At 39.8% G+C, this 27,609-nt stretch overlaps 1 protein-coding gene across 1 annotated transcript in view; it reads left to right on the top strand.

Annotated features, from left to right (window-relative positions):
* Positions 1–26,571, top strand: part of LOC131192019 (keratin, type II cytoskeletal cochleal-like) — a 31,420-nt gene extending 4,849 nt beyond the window's left edge. Inside the window, exons 3-9 of the mRNA XM_058170765.1 lie at positions 8,573–8,633; positions 10,405–10,500; positions 12,365–12,529; positions 13,803–13,928; positions 20,893–21,113; positions 22,590–22,624; positions 25,996–26,571. Of these exons, the coding sequence (XP_058026748.1) occupies positions 8,573–8,633; positions 10,405–10,500; positions 12,365–12,529; positions 13,803–13,928; positions 20,893–21,113; positions 22,590–22,624; positions 25,996–26,168 (877 nt within the window). The 3' untranslated portion in view covers positions 26,169–26,571. The remainder of the gene's footprint in view (positions 1–8,572; positions 8,634–10,404; positions 10,501–12,364; positions 12,530–13,802; positions 13,929–20,892; positions 21,114–22,589; positions 22,625–25,995) is intronic.
* Positions 26,572–27,609: the final 1,038 nt, after the last annotated feature.

The following is a 27,609-nucleotide window of genomic DNA, read 5'->3' as shown; positions in this document are numbered from 1 at the left end:
TCCTGCAAAGGGGAAAGGATGAATAACCAAAAGGATTAGTGTAGGAAATTTAGAAAAGCTTTAACCTGTTAAACTGGAAAGAAGATGGTAGGGATACAATATATGGACTGGCATATAGCCAGTGGTGAAATCCAATTTTTTTTTTACTACCAGTTCTGTGGACATGGCTTGGTGGGCATGGCAGGGGAAGGATATTACAAAATCTCCATTCCCACCCCAATCTGGGGCCAGCCAAGGATGGTATTTGCCAGTTCTATGAAACTAATCAAAATTTCCGCGGTTGGTTCTCCAGAACCTGCTGGATTTCACCCCTGCATATAGCTGTAAAATTTACTCAAGGTTAAGAAGGTTAAACATTGTCAGACAGGTTTTTCTTAAAGGCTCAAGCTATTTAGAAATGACATAGTCCTAGTACAGCTGTATTATAGCTGCGTGTGACAGAAAGGTTGGTTGTTAAATTAGGTTAAAATGTACTAGAATAGTTGTGGTTGAGCATGACCTGCACATAGCCATTAAGTTCTCCAGCCTGTTTAACCTACTAATTATGAAATCTTAAGACTGGCTGATTCTGGCCAAAATGGAATCTAAGTATGACACAGCTCTCTCTCTCTCTCTTTTTTTATTTACATTTATATCCCGCCCTTCTCCGAAGACTCGGGGCGGCTTACATTGTGTAAGGCAATAGTCTCATCCTATTTGTATATTTATATACAAAGTCAACTTATTGCCCCCCCAACAATCTGGGTCCTCATTTTACCTACCTTATAAAGGATGGAAGGCTGAGTCAACCTTGGGCCTGGTGGGACTCGAGCCTGCAGTAAATGCAAGCAGCTGTGTTTAATAACAGGCTGTCTTACAGCCTGATCCACACCGCACCACACATCAACATCAATTTTGCTGATTTGCAGAAAGGAAAAATGTCATTTAAATCATTCAGGAGACAGCATTAAAACAGCTTCTGCCTGATGCTTACACATTTCATACAAGGGGCTTTCCAGCAGGTGTGCAGATAACTGTGTAACGGCTTAAAAGGTTCACTTGCAAAAAATTCCTCAGGTATACAGTTTCTGGAGGTGCAGAAATGTGGGTGTTGAACAATTTGTTTCATCCACCTGAACTCTGCATGTGTACTTTATGGGCAGAGACAGAAAACGCTTTGTCTACTTTTCTACCATATATCCTTGATTTAATGGTGTGAATGTCCTGGAGCTGTTTTATGTGTGGGGTTCTGAATTCTGGAATGGAAAATTGCTAGAATCCGAAGGAGTTGTCATATAGTTAAAGCACAGTATTAGTCTAGATAGCTGGGTCACCCTATTTTAGCTTACGCATTGTTTACAAATCTAATGCAATCTTAAACCAAGATCGAATAAAGCAACAAATAAAGCCACTATTGCAAAGCAAGTCTTATAATGATAAATATCCTTATAATTTGATCCATGACTATCCAAGTTATATTAATATACATATATTCCACAGTAATCATGCTGCTGTGGTGTACCTTTTATATGTAGCAATATTTTGCAACCCTGTTTGGGCCATTAGCAGATAATTTATATTAAGTCCCATGAGCCTAGGAAAATGTTTAAGGGAAGAACCAATGGTCTTGATTCAGGTACAGTATGGAACAATTCATTCAATAGATTCTTCATTGGGCATCATTCTTTTAATATTGGGATTGTATTAAAGCTGCCCTCAAAAAGTGCTGATAGTAAGGCATTAAAACAGGCTTCAGAAAAGGCCCACCACCAATACTTAGAATATGAAAGTGAGAATAAATATGGAGATGACAGTCGGGGAGGGAGCCACTGTGTTCTCTGAAGTAGGGGATCTGCAACCTTGGCAACTTTAAGACTTGTGGACTTCAAGCAAAGCTGGCTGAGAAATTCTGGGAGTTGAAGTCCACAAGTCTTAAAGTTGCCAAGGTTGGAGAGCCCTGCTCTGAAGGAATGATATATTCTTATAATATGGCTCAACACAATATCTTATTGTGTGATGACAACCTTAACTATCTCTACCCTCAGTAACAGACACTGCAGGTAACACTGCATGTGCAAAATTTATTTGTGATATTCCATCACCTGCCAGTTTTATGTATGGTTGTCCCTTAAAATTAATGGTACCTGTAAATTATGGCTTAGTCAGGCAAATATTATTTGCAAACTCTACTTTCAGTTCTGGGGAGTCCAGCCTCTAATCTCATGACCACATTAGGGACAAATCTAGGGAACTGAGAAGGAATTCCTTAAAAAAAACATTCCTATTTCTTTCACAAAGTATGAATTTTGCAGCCTACCTCTGCCTCATATAGTGGTGGAAAAGTGATTTGGCTGTGAAAAGTTGAAAGATCGAACCAAGATTAAGAGGGATCCCTGGCTTAAATGGAATCTCAGAAGGGCCCCTGGATTCCTTTGCACTACAGAAGAGTCATAGTTGGATTGAATTTTACTGCTTCGTGAAGTTTGGGAACTACGCTTAAAAAATTGATGCTTTCAGCCTGTTTGATGGCTTGATTGTTTATGAGCCTTTTACTTAGCTTAGAAAATGTACCCTGTACATAATAAGTACAAAATCCCCTGATAATAAGCCCAAATAGGGCTTTTGAGCGAATGCACTAAAATAAACCTCCCGCCCCCAAAATAAGCCCTCCCCAAAAATATTTAAACACAGAGTTAGAAATCAGGTAAGACAGCAAGAGGAGCCCCATCTTGCTCCACACGCCCCAAAATAATAAGACCTCCCCGAAAATAAGGCCAAGCACTTATTTTGGGGTTCAAAAAATATAAGACAGGGTCTTATTTATGGGGAAACATGGTATATACCGGTAGTTAAAGTCAAACTACTTTCTAAAGAATTCAGGGCAGGGTGCACAGCTCAAACACAAATCCTTGTTTTGTCTTCTCAATGTTCCTGTGAGGTAGATTTCACTGAGAGCAACCCAAGGAATGACTTAAGAAATTGTATGGATTATTGAGGATTTTGAGTGAGATTTTCTCAGCCTGTGTCCATACTTCAACTATACAGTAGAAACTCTGGTCATGAATGCTTCTAACCATGACCAAATTGGGTCGCAGCCGATTTCCCCTTCCATGCCATTTTTTTTTTTTTGTAAGCGCCAAATTTCCAAAATTAGGTTTGGGTCATGACCAAATTGGGTTGCAACCAAAGTTATGGAATGAATTATGGTCATGACCAGAGGTTCTACTGTATATTCAACTATTGCAGGATTATGCTGATATGGCAGACCTTGAATTTAGGACCTGCTATCTCTTCTGTGTCAATTTAAGGGTATAATAAATTATAGCCTAACTCTTCCACACTAGGAGCCATTTTAAGTGGAAGTATTACAAGTCTCTCCCCAGGAAGTTCCTGGATTATCTTCTCATGCAATCAGTTCATACAAAGAGAATGCCAGCAAGTGAAAGGTCATTTTTTCCTCCTATCTCTTGACAAAGGACTGTTGAAAGAGGGAGGTGGAGGAAGGATGGAGACTACTTTATCTGCTGATAGCTCTGCATTTTACCACAAAGCACACCCGCTATTATTCAGAAAGTGCCTGTGGAGACAAAGGAGCAAATGGTGCTGAACTTGTGTGAAAAGCCTCTTTCCTTCTTACAAACGTCCAAGAGAAACGGACTTCTTGTGTATTTTCCCCTCCCCCACCTGGCCACACCTATTATGTTTAAGAAATGGAAAGTTGGCATGCGAGCACCAATAAGAATGGAGAGCAAACAAAACTGATAAAATGCCTGAGGGTGTGTCTCTGTGGAGGAGAAAGTCAATAGCTTATTAATGTTTTGCCAAAGCATACAAGTTACAATATGGATGTCTGGAGCAAGGGAGGAGCAGCCTGTGGATAGGCCTTAACTAGACTTTTTATACGATTGAGGGGCATCAATCCTTTACGTACAGTGGTGGGTTTCAAATTTTTTTACTGCCGGTTCTGTGGGTGCGGCTTCATGGGCGTGGCTTGGTGGGCACGGCAGAGGAAGGATACTGTAAAATCTCCATGCCCTCCCCACTCCAGGGGAAGGATACTGCAAAATCCCCATTTCCTCCTGATCAGCTGGGACTTGGGAGGCAGAGAATAGATGGGGATGGGGCCAGTGAGAAGTGGTATTTATCGGTTCTCCGAACTACTCAAAATTTCTGCTACTGGTTCTCCAGAACTGGTCAGAACCTGCTGAAACCCACCTCTGCTTACATAGCAGCAGTGGTGGGTTGCCCTCGGTTCAGGCCGGTTCTATAGAACCGGTAGTAAAACTGGCAGGAAGCTCCACCCACCGACCCGGATGTCATCATAGGTGATCTGCGCATGCGCGATCCTGTTGCAAACCTGTAGTAAAGGTAAGTAGAACCCATCCCTTCATAGCAGGGATAGTTCTGGGTGTGAGACTCCAAATGTGCCTTAAGCAGCTTAAAAAGGTCTTTGCTTTTATGAACTCCAGGAATTTGTGAGAAGGTCTCTTAGAGAACATTCTCCACATCTGCTTCAATTTACAATCCCCACATTTTTTTTTTTGCAATAGGACAGAGCCATGGCAGTTGTTAAGTTTTATGAGTTTTAGGTTCTTCCAGAAAGGAAGAAATTTGCAGATTTGAGAGGTGCACAACAGGAAAGGAAGAAAAATAATTTTATGCTTTCTTTGTTCATCAAGTTAGGTTTGTCAGTTCCATCTGAAAACAACCCAGAAGATAATTTCTACCCTTTCCTGTAGGTATGGGTCATGGTTGCCAGAACCCAGTCTGAGGAAAGATAGACAGGATTTTTAAAAGAAAAATGTTTAATGATGGATTGGGGTTTGTGTAATATAAGCACCCATGTGGGTGCACACACAAAACCCTTCTTCTTCCTGGTAGAAAAGAGGCAAAAAGGAAATTGGAAATGAAATGAAGATAGGAGGAGCTACGGTGTTTCCCTGAAAATAAGACCCTGTCTTATATTTTTTTTGAACCCTGAAATAAGCGCTTGGCCTTATTGCCATGCACTCAAAAGCCCAATTGGGCTTATTATGAGGGGAGGTCTTATTTTGGGGAAAACAGGGTATATTGGGCAGGAAGAGAAAAAGGAAGAAAGGTAGTTCTAGGTGTAACTTTCCCTGTTGTGGAGGATCAGTTAGCTGAATCAATTAACCTGGAAAAGACCAGGTTGTAATTCTCAAAAGTCCATTTTTCTTACAAACTCATTTTGTGAGTTTGAAAAAGTTCCTGGCTTGGGCTGAAATGGTTATTTCAGTTTACAGCACTTTATATTTGCAGAGGCTGGCACTCTCTCTATGATTACAACTTTTGATTAAGCTTGATTTTGCACATTTCCAAAAGAAAGAGCAGAAGAAGGCATACAGTATAATACACTGAAATACAATCTATGTTAATCTAGTAAGGACAGGTGACCCCTTGTGCACTGTTGCACAGGAGAGAGAGAGAGAGAGAGAGAGAAAGAGAGGGAGTGAGTGAGTGAGAGTGAGAAAGATATATGTTTTGTTTGTGTAATCTTCACATTTAAATTGGTTCTCAGCAACTTTAGCTGCTACAGCCAACACCAGAGGCAAAAATACTGAAATTATTAATCAATAAAGTAATACATTTATTAAAATAAAATTATAGAAAGTTGTCCTCAGTTTCATTGCCTTCAGGTGGACTTAACTTCCCTATTATTTATTTTTTTTAAACTGCCCAACTTCTTCCTTTGAAGGGCAATTGACAGTGAAGTGAGACGGGAAAGACATTCCTATAATTTTGCCTTTGTGATTTGCTACAATATTGGCAAATGCAGTATTCTGCTGCCTGCTGGCTGCTTGCAATTTGGCAGTTCGAGGCTTAACTCAGCCTTCCATCCTTCCGAGGTGGGTAAAATGAGGACCCAGATTGTTGGGGGCATTATGCTAACATTTGTAAACTGCTTGGAGAGGGCTGTAAAGCACTATGAATTGATATTAGAGGTGGTTTTCAGCAGGTTCTGACCAGTTCTGGAGAACCAGTAGCGGAAATTTTGAGTAGTTTGGAGAACCGGTAGTAAAAATTCTGACTGGTACCACCCCCATCTATTCTCTGCCTCCCGAGTCCCAGCTGATCAGGAGGGAATGGAGATTTTACAGTATCCTTCTCCTGCCACACCCACCAAGCCATGCCACGCCCACCAAGTCACACCCACAGAACTGGTAGTAAAAAATTTTGAATCCCACCACTGAGCGGTATATAAGTCTAAATGCTATTGCTATTGAAATGGAGGTCTCTTCCTATCTCCAGGGCTGTTTTAAATGTCATATCCATGATTATGCTTTTGGCTGTTGTAGGCCGAAATATATTTCAGTGAAGGGTAACTGGTCAGACTTAACAATAGACATGTGTCCATTTTTTCCTGTTTTTAGTAGGTGACTTCTCCTTATTTATTTTTTGTTTGTTTGAAAACTGATGGATAAGGAATCAGAGTTGCTGCCAGCCACACCCTGATTTCTGCCATTTCTTTTAACCCTACCTCAACAGAGTAGAGAATTTAATTTTCATAAAGGCAGAATTTTCAAGGCTATTTAATTGTTTGGCATTCTTTCTGCATTCCAAAGGCTGTCTGGCTTGCAAGGATGCAACCTTCTTTCCAAAAACAATGTATTCTCTTTTCCAAATTCATACATAGTTTTCAGAAACTAGATACTTAAAGCATTCATTTGAGAATGAACATTCCAAGTATCTATTGCATATCCTGTTTGATAAGTTTATTTTATGCCTATTTTGTACAAGCTGGCAAATATTCAACAGGCCAGATAGCAGCTTTCACCACCTTAGTAGCCAATATCTATTAGATCATGAAATATTGAAACTGAAAACAGCATATCAATATATCTTTATTTTATTAGCAGTGCAGTTCTATTGGGAAACATGGGAATGTACATGCCGATAGTCCCAGGATTAGTCTGTCTACTGTTAGTTTACTTTATTGTCATTGCACCTCGAACAACAAAATTAAATGCCATCTTCAGTGTACATTATAATTATAAAAATAAAACACAAACACACATCCTTCACATTCTGCACAATTGAATTGAAAACCTCTGAAATTGCATCAATACTGCACTATACAGTAGAATTCAATATAATTACTGCTCTGGGACAGAAGCTGTTTTTCAGCCTATTTGTCCTTGTTTTTATTATCCTGTACCGTCTGCCAGATGGTAATAGTTCGAAAAAAGGGTGCCCAGGATGAGATGATTCTTTAAGAATGTTTTGAATTTCCATAAGGCAGCGGCAGCTATAAAGCTCTTCCAAAGAGGGGAGAGGGCAACCAATGACCCTCTGGGTCAATGATGTTAACCCTCTGGAGCCCTTTCCTATCTGCCACTGTGCAATTGGCAAACCATACACAGGTGCAGTAAGATAAAATACTCTCTATGGTGCAGCAGTAGAAGGCCACCAGCAGTTTTTCATTCAGTTGCTGTTTCCTGAGAAGTCTCAAGTAATAGAATCTCTGCTGGGCCATTTTGACCAGTGCTGCAATGTGAGCACCCCAGGTCAGGGCCTTTTTTATGATAACACCCATAAACGTAAAACTAGCCACTTGCTCCATTGTTAAACAAGGGCTGGATGTCTGATCAATTCCTTCTGTAGTCCACTATCTGCTCCTTGGTCTTATTGGTGTTAAGGACCAAGTTATTGTTTCCAAACCATGAAAGCAGCCGGTCCACCTCATCACGATAGGCAGATTTCCAAACATCCCTTGTCATTCAGATGATGCTAGGCTACATGACTCAAGTGCTTTGCTATAAAGCAGCAGTTCTCAACCTGTGGGTTGCGACCCCGTTGGGGGTCAAATGACGATTTGCCAGGGGTCGCCTAAGACCATCGGAAATATGGGAAGTATACTTGCGAGTCGAAGAATCGCGCTCCAATGGTTGACTCCTCTTCAAATCGCTAGCCGAATTCGGCTTCAGGTGCAATGAATTAAAAAAGAGAGAAATCTTTGCTCTGATGTCTCCCTATCAAGCCAGCTGCAATCACTCCCAATCGCTAGCCTAATCTGGCTTCAGGCGCGATAAACTTAATAGGGGAGGAGTCTCCACTTTAATGCCTCCGTCCTCAAGGCAATCGCAAGCAGTTCAGATCACTAGCCAATACGGCTTCAGGCGCGATAAATTCAAAATGAAAAGAATTTTACGGTTGGGGTTGCCACATCGTGGGGAATTGTATTAAAGGGGTCGCCACATCATGGGGAATTGTATTAAAGGGGTCGCAGCACTATAAAGATTGAGAACCACTGGTATAAAGCAACTTGCTTTCTGGTAATCATATATATTTGGGAATAAATCCCCTTCGGTACAACACAACTTAATCTTACAACAAGCAGAGCGTATCTAAGCTTATTGTTCTAGATTTGAATGTCCACAGTCACAATTTGACTTCTCAAACTTGAAGGTTTCACATGAAGAATCTTGTTAAGAGATACACTTTCATTTTCTAAAATAGCAGGGTGAGGGAAAGAAACTTGCTGATTTCCCTAGGGTTAGATAAATTTTCACTTTCTGTGATGAGTAACTCATGAGCCTATATAAACCATCTGTCTCTTCCACATTCATCACAGGTACGAAGATGAAATCAACAGGCGCACCTCTGCAGAAAATGAATTTGTCGTGCTCAAGAAGGTAAGAGTCTAGTAACCTAAATTCGCATGTTGTGCTATAGATGGCAGGGTTTCAGGTGTGACAGGATTTTACTAGTACAATTTCTGTAGCATTATATGCAGAATAACCCTAGAAACAGTATCTTTAAACAATTGGAATAGATCAAAGTAGAAATTTAAGTCTACTTATTAAATTTATTAGCAGTACATTGGGATGTAAAATTTTATTTTAGGGATGATGTCCAAATGTCAAATGTCTTCAAATTTAATATTATTTATGGAAATGTAAACTTTTGGGTGGCATCTGTTCTTGTCCATACGCACAAAAAATGATGGCATTACCACAAACTGCCAATGGGGAAAGGATCGTCTATTTGTTTACAAGGAAGAAAGAAAACTATAAACATATAAAAATAAGTTGTTAGGGAAAAAGTTACAGACTTTTTAAATGTCACGTTTTTATTTCTGTGCAGGGATTATTTTCTCATGGGAAATATTAACTGGTACAACCTGTCATCTCCACTATAAAGTGGATATTCCATATAGAAGCTTTGAATTTAATAAACATTCTAAAAGGAAAATTCTTGCAAACATTAACCTAACTTTTTATGAAGCGCGTGAATGACAGGAAGAGTAAAAAAACCTGCATTTTAAAATCACTTAAACACACTGCTGCAACCACCAAAATCCTGAAAAGGATACCTTTCTTTTACAAATTGGTTTCATTAATTCATTCATTCATTCATTCATTCATTCATTCATCTGTTGGATAGCCCTGATGCAAGAATTACATTGGGGTATAATAAATGTAACACCTATTACACTGTTACAGCACTAAAAGCAGGGTTTTATATTATGCAAACAGGTGTTTTTCTTCTTTGTATACAAAGCAAACAAATGAGATGGAAGAGGAGAAGGATAACGGATACACAGCAAAGAGAGGTGACCTACCCAAGGTCAACTGAGTGATCACATGGAGAAGAAATTTAGGGATAGACTACATATTATCTGAAATGGAATACTTGCAGCTACCTTCTTCCCCTTAAATAGTTTATTACAGGAAACGAAAATTTATTTCTAAGCTTGACAAAAAATGACTGTGCCATGTGAGGAGAAGACAAGTGTAATTGCAACTAAAACTAGAAAAGGAAAGGATAAATTTCTGCTTCCCGCTTCAGTGGACTCAGTTATAGTTGTGCTTTTAAATAATAATATTTAAAAAGCCATAATAGCCTGCAGCATATTCAGTATCATGTATAAAGAGCCCCTGCGGTTTTACTCTGCTAATCATTGCCGATTTAAGAGGGCGGTACTTTCAAGGGCCATTGAGCCAGTGATGTCCGAAGACGTTTCTGCAGTCATGTGCCCAGCATGATGTCACAGAGCGCTGTTACCTTCCCACCAAAGTGAGACGAAATGCATTTATCGACCTGCATTTGCATGCTTTCGAACTGCTAAGTTGGCAGGAGCTGGGACAAGTAACAGGAGCTCAACCTGTCACGCGATGCTGGGGTCTCGAGGCCAGGCCATTGGCTTTCCAGCCAACAAGCCCAGTGTCTTAAAATCACTGAGCCATCGCTCCACCACAGTATCATGAGTACATTGATGCTAAATCATTCTGACAATTTAATTTTAGGGCAGGGACAAGGATGATTAAACCTAGCAACAAAGAGATGAGATTCTCCATTACCGTTTTTTTCTTCTTTGCCCATAGTAGCAATCTCGTCCTTGCCTTCTTCTCCATTTCTCAAAAACATACTGTAAGTTGCTTTTCTTCTAATGGTTTCTTTTAGGATGTTGATGCTTCCTACATGAATAAGGTGGAGCTGGAAAGCAAAGTGGATGGGCTGACAGATGAAATAAATTTCCTGAGAACACTTTTTGACGCAGTAAGTAAACTTTACTATCATTTTCCACGATCTGGTACCATTCAGGTATGCTAGTTTACAACTCCCAATCAACAAGATGCATATCTGGAAAATACAAGGCTAAGGAAGAATGATTGTGCTATTGCTGTCTTTAGTTTAAGCACTGATCTCCTTACAGAGGACAAATTAAGTGATCCTTGTAAAGAATTTATTTAAATATTTATATATGACCTGTTAGTTTGTCGTTCTCAAAATTTGGAAAAGTTGGCATGGGAGGAGAGATGGAGCAAAGGAGTTGTGTTACGAAGGGAGGGGAAGAATTAACAGAAATAAAGATTATTCATTAAAAGAAAATATGTAACTTAGCAAATAATGATACGCGTTCGTGATGACAGTATTTAGCTTTAGCATTTCATACTGCCCAGTCAGTATCTAAAAAGGAAACATAAAAAAGAGGAAAATTAAATTCTCTCATAAATCTATTAAAGGAAAACTAAGGGAGGTCATTTTCTTCTAGCAGTAATTTAAATATGTAGATGCAACAATTGTAGTCAAAGAAAGCAAATTATGGTTCTCTGTTACATTTGAGCCTTGAGAAGTATTATCTTCTCCATTGTTAAATATTGTCAAAAATATATTATCACTAATATTGATCTCTAATTATTTGATTCCTAATATAATCACTGTGCTGGAAGGTGAATTCATTTGCTGAATTTTTCATTGGAAATTTCTTTTCTCACTATTGAAGAAATTAGATTCAGACAGAATTCCAGTCTGCCCAGAATCCTATTTTTAACTGAGTTTGTATTACTTTGTAAGCCAAAATGTGGTTTGTTTAATTTTGACATTTTTTTAATTTTTTAAAATTTATTGGCAGCAGATTCCAGTGGGTTAATGTGATGTGTACATCCAGACACTGTAACTTATTCAACAAAACATGATTAAACAAATATTAGTCTAGTGCAACCTGCAAAGTAGACTTACAGTAATCTTTTGGTTAGGTTTAACTCCATCCTTTGACTGAGTAAGTTCCATCTTTTAAACTAAAATGTGATTTCCAAGGAGAACTTTGCTTAAGCAAAGATTGGTTCTATATTCGAAAATTCCACTGAAAAATCCAGTTTCCCTATATAAGGAGGCTCAAAAATTAAATGCAAGCTTGACATGACATTGAATACAAAGCTATTAGAAATTACAAGCACTGAAATTCTACTGATGTAATCATCTATATTTACTTTTCATGGTTCTGACTCCATAGTCTCTAGGCTATTTGTCAACCCTGTCACAATTTAATGTACAAATGGCTCTGTGCTGGAAACCTGAAACCCTTGCTAAACATATCAAGTTGCTTATCTCATTGATTCTTTTGTGCAGTAGATGAATATCAAAGGAGTTTTACAAATCCGGCTTTAATGAGTTAATATTGTTTTTTCTGTATGTGTATGGCACGGTGAGCTGAGCTAAGAATTAGTCAACTTGCATGACCAGGAGAAAGTTGCTACCACTTGTTCATTGCCAGGTCTTAATTGGGGTATTTGTTCTCATTATTTTCTGTGTTTTAATAGAACCCACGGAGGGGGAAAAAAATCATGTGTCTTCCATATGTAGCAATGGCTTCTGCTTATAATTCAATGTACATGTACATAATACAAAGCACATGTAATTCAATGAATACTGAGCTGCCATTCTGATCCTAATCCCATGAAAAATTGCCCATATTTATTATCACTCTTATTGAATATTTAATTGAAGCAGGAAACTTGGTTTCAAAGGCTACCTAATATCTCTCTTTAGACTTCAGCTGTTGTGTTGCTATACATCCTCACCAGAACAACAGAGGAAGGGCAGTGCACAACTAATGTCTGGGGTTTTTTTTCCCTGTCAGGAACTGGCTGAAATGCAGACTCAGATCTCTGATACATCTGTTGTCCTTCAAATAGACAACAATCGGAGCCTGGATTTGGACAGCATCATTGCTGAGGTCAAAGCTCAGTATGAAGAGATTGCTAATAAGAGCAGGATGGAGGCAGAAAGTTGGTACCAAAGCAAGGTGAGCAATGGCGGAAAAGATGGGTTTAAAAGGGAGCCTACTGGGTGATAGCCAGTAGATTATTGATAATGGCTTAATGCTGTATTATAGTTTTCAAATACATTGCAGATGTTTAAGAAAGCCCCTTCTAGGTACTGACTTTGTTGGATAGCTGCTGCAAATGAATCTCAAATTTAGGATTAATATGGATACTTTTTATTGCCTTCATAACATATTTGGAACTTCTGCTGTATCTCCGACATCATTAATCTACTCCTTTGAGTAGAAGCTGTAATGATATCACCATCAGTTAGCCTTTTCCTTCGTTATGACTGTTCATTTTGAAATGCCCATTGGATGAATTCTTTGGGAAATTTCTCAAATAAGCAATAGACAAATGTATACGTAACATTGGAGATATGTAATGGAGATTAATGTTGTTTGTGTCCTATCCCTTCTGATTTTTTCCTAGTTTTCCACAAACTGTCTTAATAGACATTTATCCTCTTTCAGCTCACTGTCTCTCCTAACCTTCTCCCCCAATTCACACCTGCATACCTCATTCACCTGAAGAAATTTACAAGGGCATTTTGTACTTGTTTTTCTAGCCACAGAAAGGGGTCAGTTGCTACTTGGAGCAAAGAAGATATTTCTTTTGTCTTTGCATAGAAAACAATTCTGAACCTTGAACGTTATTTATTTTATTTTATTTTATTTATTTATTTTCGTCAAGCATGTATTAGATCAGGGGTCTCCAGCCTTGGCAACTTTAAGACTTGTGGACTTCAACTCCCAGAGTTCCTCAGCCAGCAAAGCTCTGGGAGTTGAAGTCCACAAGTCTTAAAGTTGCCAAGGCTGGAGAGCCCTGTATTAGATAATACATATAAGTATAAACATGATTATGAATACAAGAAATGGATACGGATAAATAGGGACATTAGGACAGGGATGGTAGGCATGCTGGTGCACTTATGCATGCCCCTTAAACACCCCTTAGGAATGGGGTGAGGTCGTCAGTAGACAGTCTAAAGTTAAAGTTTTGGGGGTTTGGGGAAGTAACCACAGAGTTGGGTAGTGCATTCGAGGCATTGACCACTCTGTTGCTGAAGTCTTGTTTTCTGCAATCAAGTTTGGAGCGGTTTACTTCCAAATTTATGTATTAAAAATTATGTAGAGTTCCAGGATGTGATAGGGAACTGAGCCCAGGCGGGAGCCTAGAATGAGGAGGGAGAAGACTAGCAACCTCCCTTTATATTTTCCACAGCATATTTTCTGCATCTTTTATTAATTTTAGTTTGAGGTCTTGCAAGCCACCGCTGGGAAGCATGGAGATGACCTGAGGCACACAAAGAATGAGATTGCAGAGATTAACCGCACAATACTGAGGATGCAAGCTGAGATTGACAATGTGAAAAACCAGGTGAGTAAGTAAAAGCAATACTAGCCTCTCTCACTGCAAAAACTTCCCCGGGTACCAAGGAATAAGAGTGTGGTATAATGTCCGTGCCCAGCCCTAACAACCCAACTCACCATCCCACTTGCAATTTAAATCTTTGCAGGAAATAGACCACAGCTGGAACTATACTGTTGGATTTATAGTTTCTTTTTAAAGTCAGATGTATCTACTTGTTACTTATAAAGAACTGCAAGAAAAAGCAGGTTGAGATTCTATCGCAAACCTGGTTGGAGCCAAAGTTCTTTTGGTAAAAAAGCAGGGATGATAGATAATGGAGAAATTGGAACCCTTTGTAGCTGCTGAAATGTTAAAAAAAAACAAAAACCATATTCTGTTTCCTTTATTTTGGCCCTCATCTTTGGCCCTAAGTGTTGAGTTTATGGTGTTCCAAGCCACAAACCTTTCCTTTTTTCCCCTGCTTGGGCAGCTTTGAATAAATAATATATACGTTAAAAAAAATATCAACCCCCACCTGCTTATATAATTGAGCTACGATTTCCTGCAAGGATTGGATATTTCATGATAAATGAAGTAGACTGTTTGCACAAAAGTGAGAGTTAAGCTATTGTCTCTCCATAAGGTGTGTTTGGCTTCAGGGCAGGGAGACTTCAGCAAACATTCAAAGAGAAGCAATGCAAACACAAGTGACCCAGGGAAAATTCACTTCTAAATGATGAATGGGAGGTCTGAAGCCCAGATGCTTAGCATTACACTCTTCTTCTACGCCCTTACAATAGAGGGAGTTCCCTGCTATTCCCTGCATAGCAAATGGCTAGTCATTATATCTCATATCAAGAGTGTAATAAATGATTGTGGCATGAATGGTGGGCAAAGGGCAGATGATTAGAAGATTTTCCCCCTCCCTCCTTTTTCCTTTGAGGCAGGGCGTTGCTGTTTTCTGATCCTAGCTGCATATGAAGGCATTTTACCTTTCACCCTGTCAATATCAGGGCAGATGATGATAGACTACTGACTGTGAAGATTTTCACAAGTCATTTTGGAAGCACTCCTGCTCTCCCAGAGGACCATTTTTGGGGACATGGAGAGAAGAGTGCCTCCCTGTGTGTTGTTCTCAAGCTAAGGAACATGCTCCCTTGTGCAGGGGTCTCCAACCTTGGCAACTTTAAGCCTGGCAGACTTCAACTCCCAGAATTCCTCAGCCAGCAATGCTGACTGGGGAATTCTGGGAGTTGAAGTCCAATCAGGTTTGTTTTTTTTTAATTTCTTTTTGTCACAACAGTATACACAAACAATTGTCATAGATAAAACAACATATTTTGAAGAATATATATATATATATATATATATATATATATATATATATATATATATATATATATATATATATATATATATATATATATATATATGTTTTCTGAGGTTTTCACGGTGTTTGTATATAGGTCTTTGGTTGTTCGGGTTTTCTCCTGTAAGATTGGAAGTGTCTTGGCGACGTTTCGACGAAGTCTCATTCGTCATCTTCAGGCTTCAGCTTCGTGCTTCTGGGAGCAATGTGTGATCGCAGCTGTTTCTTCCTTTTAACTGCTAGTGGCGGTTTGAACTGATTGGGTGGGAGCTTGGCTGTGCTCTGATTGGATGGGGTTTTTTCTGTGCTCTGATTGGCTGGGAGTGTGTCCTGTGTTGGTGGGGGCTTGGTTGTGCTCAGTCTAGTCTGTGCTGCAGGGGGATTTGAGCTGGTGAGCTGCATAGCTGTTGTTTGGCTTTGTGGTCGTGCTACATCTTCATAGTGGGTGTCAGTCTGCTGCATGAATGGATTGGAGGGGTTTGAAATGGCTAATGTTGCAGCTGCGGTCTGGCTTCTGGTCCTTGGTCGTGCTTCATGATCAGTGTGGGTTTGGGTCTGCTTTCTGGGTGGATGTGCGGTGGTGACATCCTGTGTGGACCTTGTGAGTGTGGGTCTGGTGTCATTCCTCGTGTTAGGGACTCGTTTGTCAATAAGGGCGGGTTTCCAAATGGCTGGTAGGCGGGAGGTGTCATCTCGTTTGTTCATGCTATGTGGGCGTTTTTCTATCTCAATGGCTTCTCTGATTATTCTGTTGTTAAAGTGTTCAGTTTTGGCGATAGTTCTGGTCTTTTTAAAGTCAATATCATGTCCTGTGACTTTAAAGTGTTGGACCAGGGAAGAAGTTGGTTCCTCTTTTTTGAATGAGTTCTTGTGTTCTTCAATGCGTGCACTTATTCTTCTGTTGGTTTGTCCAATGTATGTGGTGGGGCAGGCGGTGCATGGGATTTCATATACTCCTTGATTTTCTAACTCAATTTTGTCTTTGGGGTTTCTTAGGATGGTGGATATTTTTCTGTTTGTGCAGAATGCTGTCTTGATGCCAAACAAAACTTACAACCCAGCAACCTACTCGTGAGCTTTGATGTCATATCCCTCTTCACCCAAGTGCCAATCAAAGAAGCCTTGACAGCTATCCAAAATAAATATAACCCCCCCAAGCACATCCTAGATCTGACCAACCACTGCCTATCCAACACATACTTCATCTATAATGGACAAAAATACAAACAAGTAGAAGGAGCACCCATAGGATCACCCCTCTCACCTGTCATTGCCAATCTCTACATGGAACACTTTGAAACCCAAGCACTAGAAAAATCTGATCACAAACCCAAACTCTGGCTCAGATATGTAGACGACACCTTCATAATCTGGCCACACGGGAAAGAAAAACTTGACAACTTCCTCACACACCTCAATAGCCTACACCCCAAAATACAGTTCACCATGGAAACAGAAGTTAATAACCAACTTCCCTTCCTGGATGTCTTAGTCTACAGGAAACCCAATGGCTCCCTAGGACACACCATCTACCAGAAGAAAACACACAAACCGCTATCTGCACGCACTCTCACACCACCACCCAGCACAGATCAACTCCGTAGCCAAGACACTCATCTCCAGAACAAAATGCTTAGCTGATGAACAACACCTAAAACCCGAACTAGACACTCTCACTAACGTACTAACATCCAATGGATTCCAAAGAAATAAGATTACCAAGCTAATCCAAAAAGAACCCCCCACTAAAATCCAAGACAGAGAACAAGAAAACGGCACAGCCCTCCTCCCATATATAAAAGGCACCACAGACAGAATCAGCAAGATCCTCCACAAACACAACATCAAGACAGCATTCTGCACAAACAGAAAAATATCCACCATCCTAAGAAACCCCAAAGACAAAATTGAGTTAGAAAATCAAGGAGTATATGAAATCCCATGCACCGCCTGCCCCACCACATACATTGGACAAACCAACAGAAGAATAAGTGCACGCATTGAAGAACACAAGAACTCATTCAAAAAAGAGGAACCAACTTCTTCCCTGGTCCAACACTTTAAAGTCACAGGACATGATATTGACTTTAAAAGACCAGAACTATCGCCAAAACTGAACACTTTAACAACAGAATAATCAGAGAAGCCATTGAGATAGAAAACGCCCACACAGCATGAACAAACGAGATGACACCTCCGCCTACCAGCCATTTGGAAACCCGCCCTTATTGACAAACGAGTCCCTACCACGAGGAATGACACCAGACCCACACTCACAGGTCCACACAGGATGTCACCACCGCACATCCACCCAGAAAGCAGACCCAAACCCACACTGATCATGAAGCACGACCAAGGACCAGAAGCCAGACCGCAGCTGCAACATTAGCCATTTCAAACCCCTCCAATCCATTCATGCAGCAGACTGACACCCACTATGAAGATGTAGCACGACCACAAAGCCAAACAACAGCTATGCAGCTCACCAGCTCAAATCCCCCTGCAGCACAGACTAGACTGAGCACAACCAAGCCCCCACCAACACAGGACACACCCCCATCCAATCAGAGCACAGAAAAAACCCCATCCAATCAGAGCACAGCCAAGCTCCCACCCAATCAGTTCAAACCCCCACTAGCAGTTAAAAGGAAGAAACAGCTGCGATCACACATTGCTCCCAGAAGCACGAAGCTGAAGCCTGAAGATGACGAATGAGACTTCGTCGAAACGTCGCCAAGACACTTCCAATCTTACACGGGAGAAAACCCGAACAACCAAAGACCTATATATATATATATATATATATGTATGTAGGTCTTTGGTTATATATATATATTGGTTATATATATATGTAAAAAAATATGCATCAACTATATCAATTTGATATGATGAAGAGAACAATAGGACAGGAACGGTAGGCACTTTTGTGCTCTTATGCACGCCCCTTAGGTTCCGTAGGTTGAAGACCCCTGCCCTTGTGAACATGCATTTGACCCAAACGTTGGATTAATATTGATTCTCATATTGAATTTAATGCTGCGGGTCACATTTCTTGAACTCCTGTCTAAATTATTGTGGCTGGCTATAGTAACAGTTCTCCAGGATTGCCAAGCAAAAGCATTTCTTGACTTACTGACTAGAGGTGCCACGAATTGGGCCTGCTCTAGGGAGGAGGGAAGAGACAGAAAAAATCGCATTGCCATTTGGCTGTGGGCCCTTCTCCCCTAATATATCAAACCACAAGTAGACTGCTATGGTTGTTGGTGCATTGATTTAAATAAAGGGTAAAGCTTTTGGTTCCTTTCCAAAGAGTTCTAGGTAACTGAATTATGATTGCTAGCACAAGCTCCTCAGCCCTGTTTTGCAAAGTCAGATTTTTGGCTCGTTTAGTGTAATCTAGTTTTGCCCTGCCAGGGGCTTTCCTGATCTTCAATAGGTAGTTTCCCAAATGTTCCAACCTGAACTCTTTGTACTTGTTGAACTACTTTCAGTATACAATGCAGGCACTGTACTGCTGCTGATCCATGCTCTCCTCCCCTTTGTCCCTCTTTTCGTTCTCTGCTTAAAAACACAGCACTATTTGCTGGACTTTGACCTAGAGGGCAGTGTATCACTCTACAATATCAGTTGAATGATTGCACTGACTTCTAAAGAAAAGTCAATGCCTTGCTGTTCTATGGGATGAATGTGATCTGCCCTAACAGACAAATTAGGAGATAGAGTCGATTGAAGCTCCATTTGCTTCCCAGCTGTTTTCCCCTTCTTTTTGCAGAAAAGTTTTTATTTTCTTGTGTGAGTACACCAAGAGCTGAGATTCCTCACTAATAGTAGGAAGAGGTATAGTTCATTTGATGGCTTTAGCATACTATTGCACCATTCTCAAGATATTCTCATTAGCTATTTTAAAACACCCTCCTAGTCATTTGAAAGAGTGCAATTGTAAACGAAGCAAGAAGAGCGGACAGGAAGAGGGTGGCATATAAATAAAAATAATAAATAAGAAGAGACATATAAAAATAACCAAGATGGAGTTCTCTGTCATTTATTCACTAGAGCTATTTGATGTAGGATGCTCATTCTTTCTTTTTTTTTGCCATGACTTTATTATGTTTCATTATAAAATAAAAATACAGGAAAAACAAAAGTTAGAAAACTAAAAGAAAGAGAGAAGTGCAAAGCAAGAAAAAAGTTGTGACTTTCAACTTTTTTCAGTAATGTAAAATGCAAACAAAATACACAATATAAACATTTTTATAAATACATTTTATAAACGTATTTATAAAATTAAAAAAAAACCATTCTAGTCATCAAAACCTAAAATCAAAGTTTCATTTTTTTCAGTTTCGAGCAAAAAGTCCAGAAATAGAGCAAAAACTAAGTAGAAACAATAGAAACAAAACTGGCTAAGTTCTTCTCTTTAATTAAAACAGTCAGTTTCACCATCCCTCCATCACCTTTAATATCTACTCTTTCATTGTGGGAATTAGTGTGTCTTTCCATCTTTGCTGTTGTCAACATAGCTAATAAAACTCCAATTTTTTTCAAGTCCTTTATCCATTAAACCTAAAAGGAAACTTTCTAGTTTCAGTTTTATATTTATATTGTAAGAATTTTCTGAATTAAAGTAAAAATCCCAGTACTACTTTGCTTTGTCATAAGCCCATCAGAGTTGATAAAACATACACTTCCAACATACATTTGAAATGTCTTTATACATTTCTGGCAATTTCTCAGGCATCGAATACGCAGGATGCTCATTCTTGTGATGCAATCCAACCTGTAAAAGCTCATTCTTCCATAGTAGGAGGAAGGACAAATAAGATAGATTAAAATAGTGAGGGGCAAATAATCCCTTACGTAGGATAAGCAGCAGTAGTGGGATTCAACCGGTGTAACAACCGGTTCACTGAGCGTGTGCTTCATGCATGCATGCTCGCATCACTAACACGCATGTCAAACACGCGCTCTTCATGTGCAGTGCCTTTGAAAACAGCTCTAAAACTTATCTTCTACTGCAGCCCCAGCGAGTAAAACAGCAGAGGCGAGGCAATCTGCTCTGCCTTGCCTATCAGCTAGGCTTCAAACAAAGGAAATATAGGTCGGTATAGCGCAGGGGCAAGTGAATGGGCCCAGCTGATTGTTGGAGTGAACTGGTTTGCAATCAGCTGATCGTTGGCGCTAGCGATTTGCCTGAACCGGTCCGAACCGGCTGACTCCAACCCCTGATAAGCAAAAGGAAAAGGGTTGAATATTGAATCTATAAAGAAGGCTTGAAACCCTCTATTTGCTGAAATGCTTTCTTTATGGCTAGTAACTTTACAATAAAAATTACTCACCACAAGTTCATGGATTCTTGTAAACTGACCTAACAGGTTCAGTCTTGCCTTGGCAGCTGAAGCCAACCTTAGATTATTATTATTTTTTCTGGTCACGGTTAGGGATTGGTTCTGAATATATTTCCTGTTAAAAAAAAAGTAGCAAAAGAAAAAGAAAAAAGAAAGGATGAATGGATGTTCCCATACAATACCTTTGGAACACTTTTCGTTTTCTCCTCCTCCATGGTGGATGAAATGGAAAGGCAGAACTTCTGTGTAATTCTGTCCTCTTGGTTTCTCTCTCCAGCGTGCCAAGCTGGAAGCCTCCGTTGCTGAAGCAGAGGAACGTGGTACACTGGCTGTCAAAGATGCCAAGGCGAAATTGGAAGAGCTGGAGCTGGCCCTCAACAAAGCTAAGCAAGAGATGGCCCACCAGCTGCGCGAGTATCACGAGCTGATGAATGTCAAGCTGGCTCTGGATATTGAGATTGCTACTTACAGAAAGCTGCTGGAAGGGGAGGAGAGCAGGTACGTGGCTGGAAGTAATATTCTGATCATTGCAGCAACTTTACTAGGGCTGCAGTGTTCAGTCAAGTGGTTTTTTTTTAAAAAAAAATCAAGATTTTATGTCCATGTCCGTATTATATATAAAAGAAGTACTTACAATCATTGCTTATGGAAGCGATTGCCTCTTCTAATAACTGCTATAACACAAACATCTAAGGCCAAGAAGTCATTTAGTTTTTTTAAAATATTTATTTATTTATTTGTTTACTTACTTACTTATTTATAAAATATACTGACAACCCATCTTACCACAGGGTAAGTCTGGGTAGCTTGCAATCATATGTATGTGTATGTGTTTATATATTGTATGCATATATCTATATATCAGAGGTGGGTTTCAGCAGGTTCTGACCAGTTCTGGAGAACTGGTAGCAGAAATTTTGAGTAGTTCGGAGAACCGGTAGTAAAAATTCTGACTGGCCTCGACCCCATCTATTCTCTGCCTCCCAAGTCCCAGCTGATCGGGAGGAAATGGGGATTTTGCAGTAACCTTCCCCTGGTGTGGGGGAGAGAATGGAGATTTTACAGTATCTTTTCCCTGCCACGCCCACCAAGCCATGTCACACCCACCAAGCCATGACACACCCACCAAGCCACACCCACAGAACTAGTAGTAAAAAAATTTGAAACCCACCACTGCTATATGTGTGTGTGTGTGTGTGTTTGTGTGTATGTATAAATAGTCAGAATTGATCCGGCTTGATAAAAAGCACCCACAAAAGAGACCTAAAAAGAAGATGGATCAATGACATCAGCAAGCATTGTGGGCCCAATTGGCAAAAGAAAGCTCAGGACCGTATTGTTTGGAAACATGCAGAAGAGCCCTTCATCCTGCAGTGGATAAGCAATGGCTAAAATGATGCTGATGATACATAAATAACTTAATACCAACTGCTAAAGTCCGCTATGTATATGTATCCACTTTGTATATTTAATCCAATGATACCTTTCATTACCTGAAACTCCTATGGTGAAGTGGTTGAGATTAAGTGGATCATGAAGGAGACCTATGCTTTGTCCTTTAAGCTTATCCTATACGTATTGTCAATTAACAACAATAAAGGACAGGGTGAGGGAGAGTAATCTTCTGGATCATTGACCCCATCCAATGTAGTATTTCTCATCTTCTTCCTAAGGACAATAACCAGTGGTGGGATTCAAATAATTTAACAACCGGTTCTCTGCCCTAATGATTTCTTCCAACAAGCAGTTCACCAAACTGCTCAGAAAGTTAACAACCGGTTCTCCCGAAGTGGTGCGAACTGGTTGAATCCCACCACTGCCAATAATACACATTAATTAAAATTGGCAAGAGTCAGTTAGCTGTCTCTTCTGAATATTTTACATTATTGTCAAGACTACAATCTTTCAATTAGAAAAAATGAACAGGGTTGTTGGTTTTTTAAAATGCTTGTGTGCTTATTTCTCACACAATAGGTTGTCTGGAGATGGAGCTGGTTCTGTAAGCATGAGTAAGTTTACTTCTTATTTCTTGGCTTCTTTTCAGCATATATTAAAGCCCAGGGACCACAGATCATGGAAATCATCCCTTGGGGCAACAATTTATAATTTTCTCCAAGATGAAAGTTGCCCCTAGGCTTCCTCACTTAGTGACTGCCCTGTTTAGTGACCAAAGTTCAGTGTTCAAAAATCCCCTTAGTGACCAGTCCTCGCATTTATGAACTTTGCAGTGGCTTTCTGCATTTATTTTCACTTCCTTAGCCCATGCCAAATTGTCCTCAAACAGAAAGTACCCCAGTTCAGCTGAAGGAAATAGCAAGAAGCAAAGTAAAACAGAAAAGTTATAAGCATAGTCATGGTCATGTCATTTTCATTTAGTGATTAACTTGCTTAATGACCAAGTTACTGATCCCAATTGCAATTGCTAAACAAGGACTATCTGTACTTATAGTTGCATTCCAAAAAATAGGAGACATAGCTAGGAAAAAACATTTAGACTTAATTAAAGTAAGTGTAGAGATTATTTATTTATTCATTCATTCATTCATTCATTCATTCATTTGCCTCCTATCTCATCATGGAGTAATAAAAAAGAAGAAAATGAAAGCAGTGTGAGCAGAATAGAAATAAAATAATAGAACGCTATAGATAGACCTCAATTTACAGGCATAATTGAACTCCAAATTTATGTTGCTAAGGGAGACATTCTCGTTGTATTACTTTCTCATTGTTTATTTTACAGGTAGCAATCAATTTACAATCTCACTGTTAAGTGAGTTTTGCTCCATTTTACGACCTTTCTTGCCACAGTTGTTAAGTGAATCACTGCAGTTGTTAAGTTAGTAACAAGGTTGTTAAGTCAGTCAGGCTTCCCCATTGACTTTGCTTGTCGGAAGGTTGCCAAAGGTGATCACATGATCCTGGGACAGTGCAACCGTCATAAATAGGAATCAGTTGCCAAGCATGTGAATTTTGATCATATGACCATGGGGATGCCGCAGTGGTCATAAGTGTGAAAATTGGTCATAAGTCACTTTTTTTCAGTGACGTTGTAAGCTGAATACTACCTGTAAAATAAATAATGAGAAAGGAATACAATGAGGACACATCAATCCGATAACCGAAAAATGGATGGGTGGAGTGCATAGAGCAAGGAGGGAGGGGAGGTGGAGTCCGGCGGCCACTTCCAGTGTGGAAATCCCCCATTTGGCCCCCAGACCAATGGGCAGAACCAGGTCTTCAGGCTCTTGTGGAAGGATAGGAGGGTGAGGATTCTATAATAGGTATGCATTTAATAATTTCATTTTCTATCATGTTAAATATTACATTTTGATAATTTGAAGCAATTTCTCAGGGCCATACTCAGATATATGTTCCTTCACTTTAGGGCCGTGATGGTGAACCTATGGCACGCATGCCAGAGGTGGCACGTAGAGCCTTCTGTGTGGGCATGCATGCCTTTGCCAGCTGCTCTTCCAGGTTCTGTCGCACACATGCACACTGGCCAACTGCTCTCTTCCAGGTTCCGTCGCGCACATGCAGGCCAGCCAGCTGGTCTTCATATGAAGACCAGCTGGTCGGTACGCATGTGCACGATGGAACCCGGAAAAGAGCACCTGGCTGATATGCACGCACGCCGGACCAGCTGTATGGCATGCATGCGCACAATGGGACCCAGAACATCAGCTGGCCGCCACATGCATGCGTACCAGCCAGCTGCTCTCTTCTGGGGTTCTGGCATTCTGGTGTGCATGTGCAAGTGCAAGCTCCATTTTTGGCACTTGGTTCTGAAAAGGTTAACCAGCACTGCTTTAAGGTATAGGTAGAATAGGTAGAATAGGGTATAGCTATGGCTTTTGTGTATTCAAGGATACAGAAATAAAGACTAATATGCAAGATGTTAACTTCTATCTTCATAAGAGATATTCTCAATCAGGGAGGGATTCAGAGACTGAATTTTGCCTTTCATATCAACAGCTTTCTTATGAAAGGTAGATTGAAGAATATGTATTTATATTTTTTATGTATTTCTACTATAAGTGTCCTGGATCCATAACAATATTTGCATAAACAAAATAAGCGTAACGAATATGCTTAATTCTCAGTTAATTCTCATTGCCAGCCAATCTTCATGGATTGAAGAAGTTGGCTGGAAGCTGCAGAATGAAGTCAAGAGCCCAGGACAGGATGAGAGAAACCTGGCACAATATTAAAAATGTATTTAGAACGATCAGAAATGGAATCTGACACAGTAGTGTGATGTCACTGCAAAGAAGCCAATTGCGCATTTTAGTCATGTCAACAGAAACAAAATTTCCAAATCAGGGAAAATAGTAGTTCTGCATTGATCGCATTGCCTTTGAATACTGTCCTGGGCACTACATTTTAATAAGGATTTAGCAAAGGCAAATTAGATGATGGAAAACTAAGTTGTATGGAGATATATTGAAGGAACCCAACCTTGAGAAGAGACAGCTGGGGATGGGATATGGTAGCCATTTGAAAATATTTAAACCAATGTGAAGAAAGCCAAGAACTTCTTCCTCTTATTCCAAAACAAAGGACATCGAATAGTGAAAGTCAGTTACAGGGATGTGTATTCTGAATGAATATTGGCAGCAGCCATCTTTATAACCTGAGGAAATATCAGTTAGATTGTTTGTGGTCTTGAAACCAATGGTGCACAATCAGTTTCAATAAAGAAAATACAATACAATACAATACAATTTTTATTGGCCAAGTGTGATTGGACACACAAGGAATTTGTCTTTGGTGCATTTGCTCTCAGTGTACGTAAAAAGAAAAGATACATTCGTTAAGAATCATAAGGTACAACACTTAATGATGGTCATAGGGTGCAAATAAGCAATCAGATAATACTAGGAAGTGATCAATATAAATGGTAAGGATATAAGCAACAAGTTACAGTCATAAGTGGGAGGAGATGGGTGATAGGAATAATGAGAAGATTAATAGTAATAGTAACGCAGATTTAGTGAATAGTTTGACAGTGTTGAGGGAATTATTTAAAGAAAGGGTTTTTTTGGTTGCCCTATCCTGCCTCAGTCAAAGACAGGATGGTCAATCAGAGATTCTGGAATCAATGTGGTTTCATCACACCGCCATGTTGCAAGTCAGCCTACTCTATATGAGAACTCTGAGGCCAAGGGAAGCCAACTGAATGGGAGAGCAAGAGTACCTGGGCCAAAATCCCCTTTCATACATATGAGATTATAAATTAAGTGGCCTCTGCTGAGCCATAGTTAATGTGTCCGCTCCCTTCAAGAACCAATGCCTTGCTGTATTTGGCAGAATATTAGAATATTCGCAAGGTGTCTCAATGTTTCTGCTAAACATGACATGCTTTTTTTGTATACTGCAGCTCTGGTCAGCTCCAGCGGTGGTGGTACAAGCAGCAGCGGTCTTGGTTATGGTGGAGGATTTACTCTGGGAAGTGGAATGGGCAGTGGAGCTCTTGGTTTTACCTCTGGAGGGGGCAGCCGGAAATCGACATACAGTGTGACAAGCACATCCAGGAGAAGCGTCCGAAATTGAAATAAGCAAAGAAAGAATCATCACTGAATAAAAGAAACGTCCCTTCCTTTCCTTGCAACAGAGAAGAAAATACGGGCTTGGGGAAAGGGGTTGTTTTTCCTCAGCACCCCAAAATGGCCACAACATCCAGCAGTGATGATACACATCTATACATTCATGAGCTCCTCCCTACTTACTTTAAACACCCTTAATTCTCTTCTTCTCCCCATTCAGACCAAGGAGAACTTCACTGTTGATTTCACTGACAGCAGAGTAAACCTTGGTCAGAAGTGTCTAGAAAGTAACCAAATGCTCTGGCTTTGATGTAAAAAATGTGTTGCATTTTCCTACCTTTTTTATTTGGAGTGGTGAAGGAGTTAAAGTCAAAGAAATAAAGCTGAGGCTAGCTTACTTTTCTCCTAAACGGTGTTCTTTGGTGATTCTTTTAATTTTTCTTCCATATACACTGGATAAAGAAGAACGGATATGGTGCCACATTTATCATCTACTTTTTTTAAAAAAAAATGATCAGCCCTTTGAATTCTTGCGTTATCACAGCCAAGATAATTATTTAAGGCTGAAGTGGAGGGAAGGCAGGCAATCAAATAACTTATAAGATCCAGGAGCAAAGGTACTGTATATGCTGTCATTAAGAAAACTAGGAAAGGGTTGTTCCTCAGGAAATTCACTCAAGTAATAATTACACGTTGCTGCATAAATTGGGATTTTATGAAAACAGAAACTTTTCTGTGCCTAGTAGCTACTAAAAAGTCTTCAAAAATAGTTGTTTTGGTACCTTGATGTGGACAAAGTCTTCCCATTTGGAGTTCAGCCACCTCTTTATTACATTCAGGCCCTTCCTGGGCTGTTGAAGCTGCCCAGGAAGTGACCCATAGTTGGGTCCTTGTGATGGTATTAGCTTCCTTGAGAAAGGGGGGGTAGTTCCTCCTACAATGAAAGAAGTGATGATATAGCCCCTCCTCAACAAGCCATTGCTGGACCCAACAATTCTGGACAGCTACAGTCCAGTCTCCTAAAAAAGTCTTAAATCCAATCAGTTAAGATAAGCAATCTTGGTGAAAAGATTGATGAGCGCAAATTAGAATAGAATAGAATAGAATAGAATAGAATAGAATAGAATAGAATAGAATAGAATAGAATTCTTTATTGGCCAAGTGTGATTGGACACACAAGGAATTTGTCTTTGGTGCATATGCTCTCAATGTACATAAAAAGACAAGAATCATAAGGTACAACACTTAATGGTAGTCATAGGGTGCAAATAAGCAATCAGAAACACATATACATGTACACCAAACATATTCACACAGAGAGACATACTGTACTTGGAGGCACTTGCAAGTTTTTCTCACAGTGAGAGACAAGAAAGTTTGAATAAAGGAGAGTCCCAGGACATAACAGCAAATGCAGGAATTAGAAGAAAACTGCTTGAGATTGATTG

The sequence above is a fragment of the Ahaetulla prasina genome, chromosome 2 (genome assembly GCF_028640845.1).
Source record: "Ahaetulla prasina isolate Xishuangbanna chromosome 2, ASM2864084v1, whole genome shotgun sequence".
NCBI lineage: Eukaryota > Metazoa > Chordata > Lepidosauria > Squamata > Colubridae > Ahaetulla > Ahaetulla prasina.
Note: the sequence above shows the minus strand (reverse complement) of the source record. Positions and strands in the feature narration are given on the sequence as shown.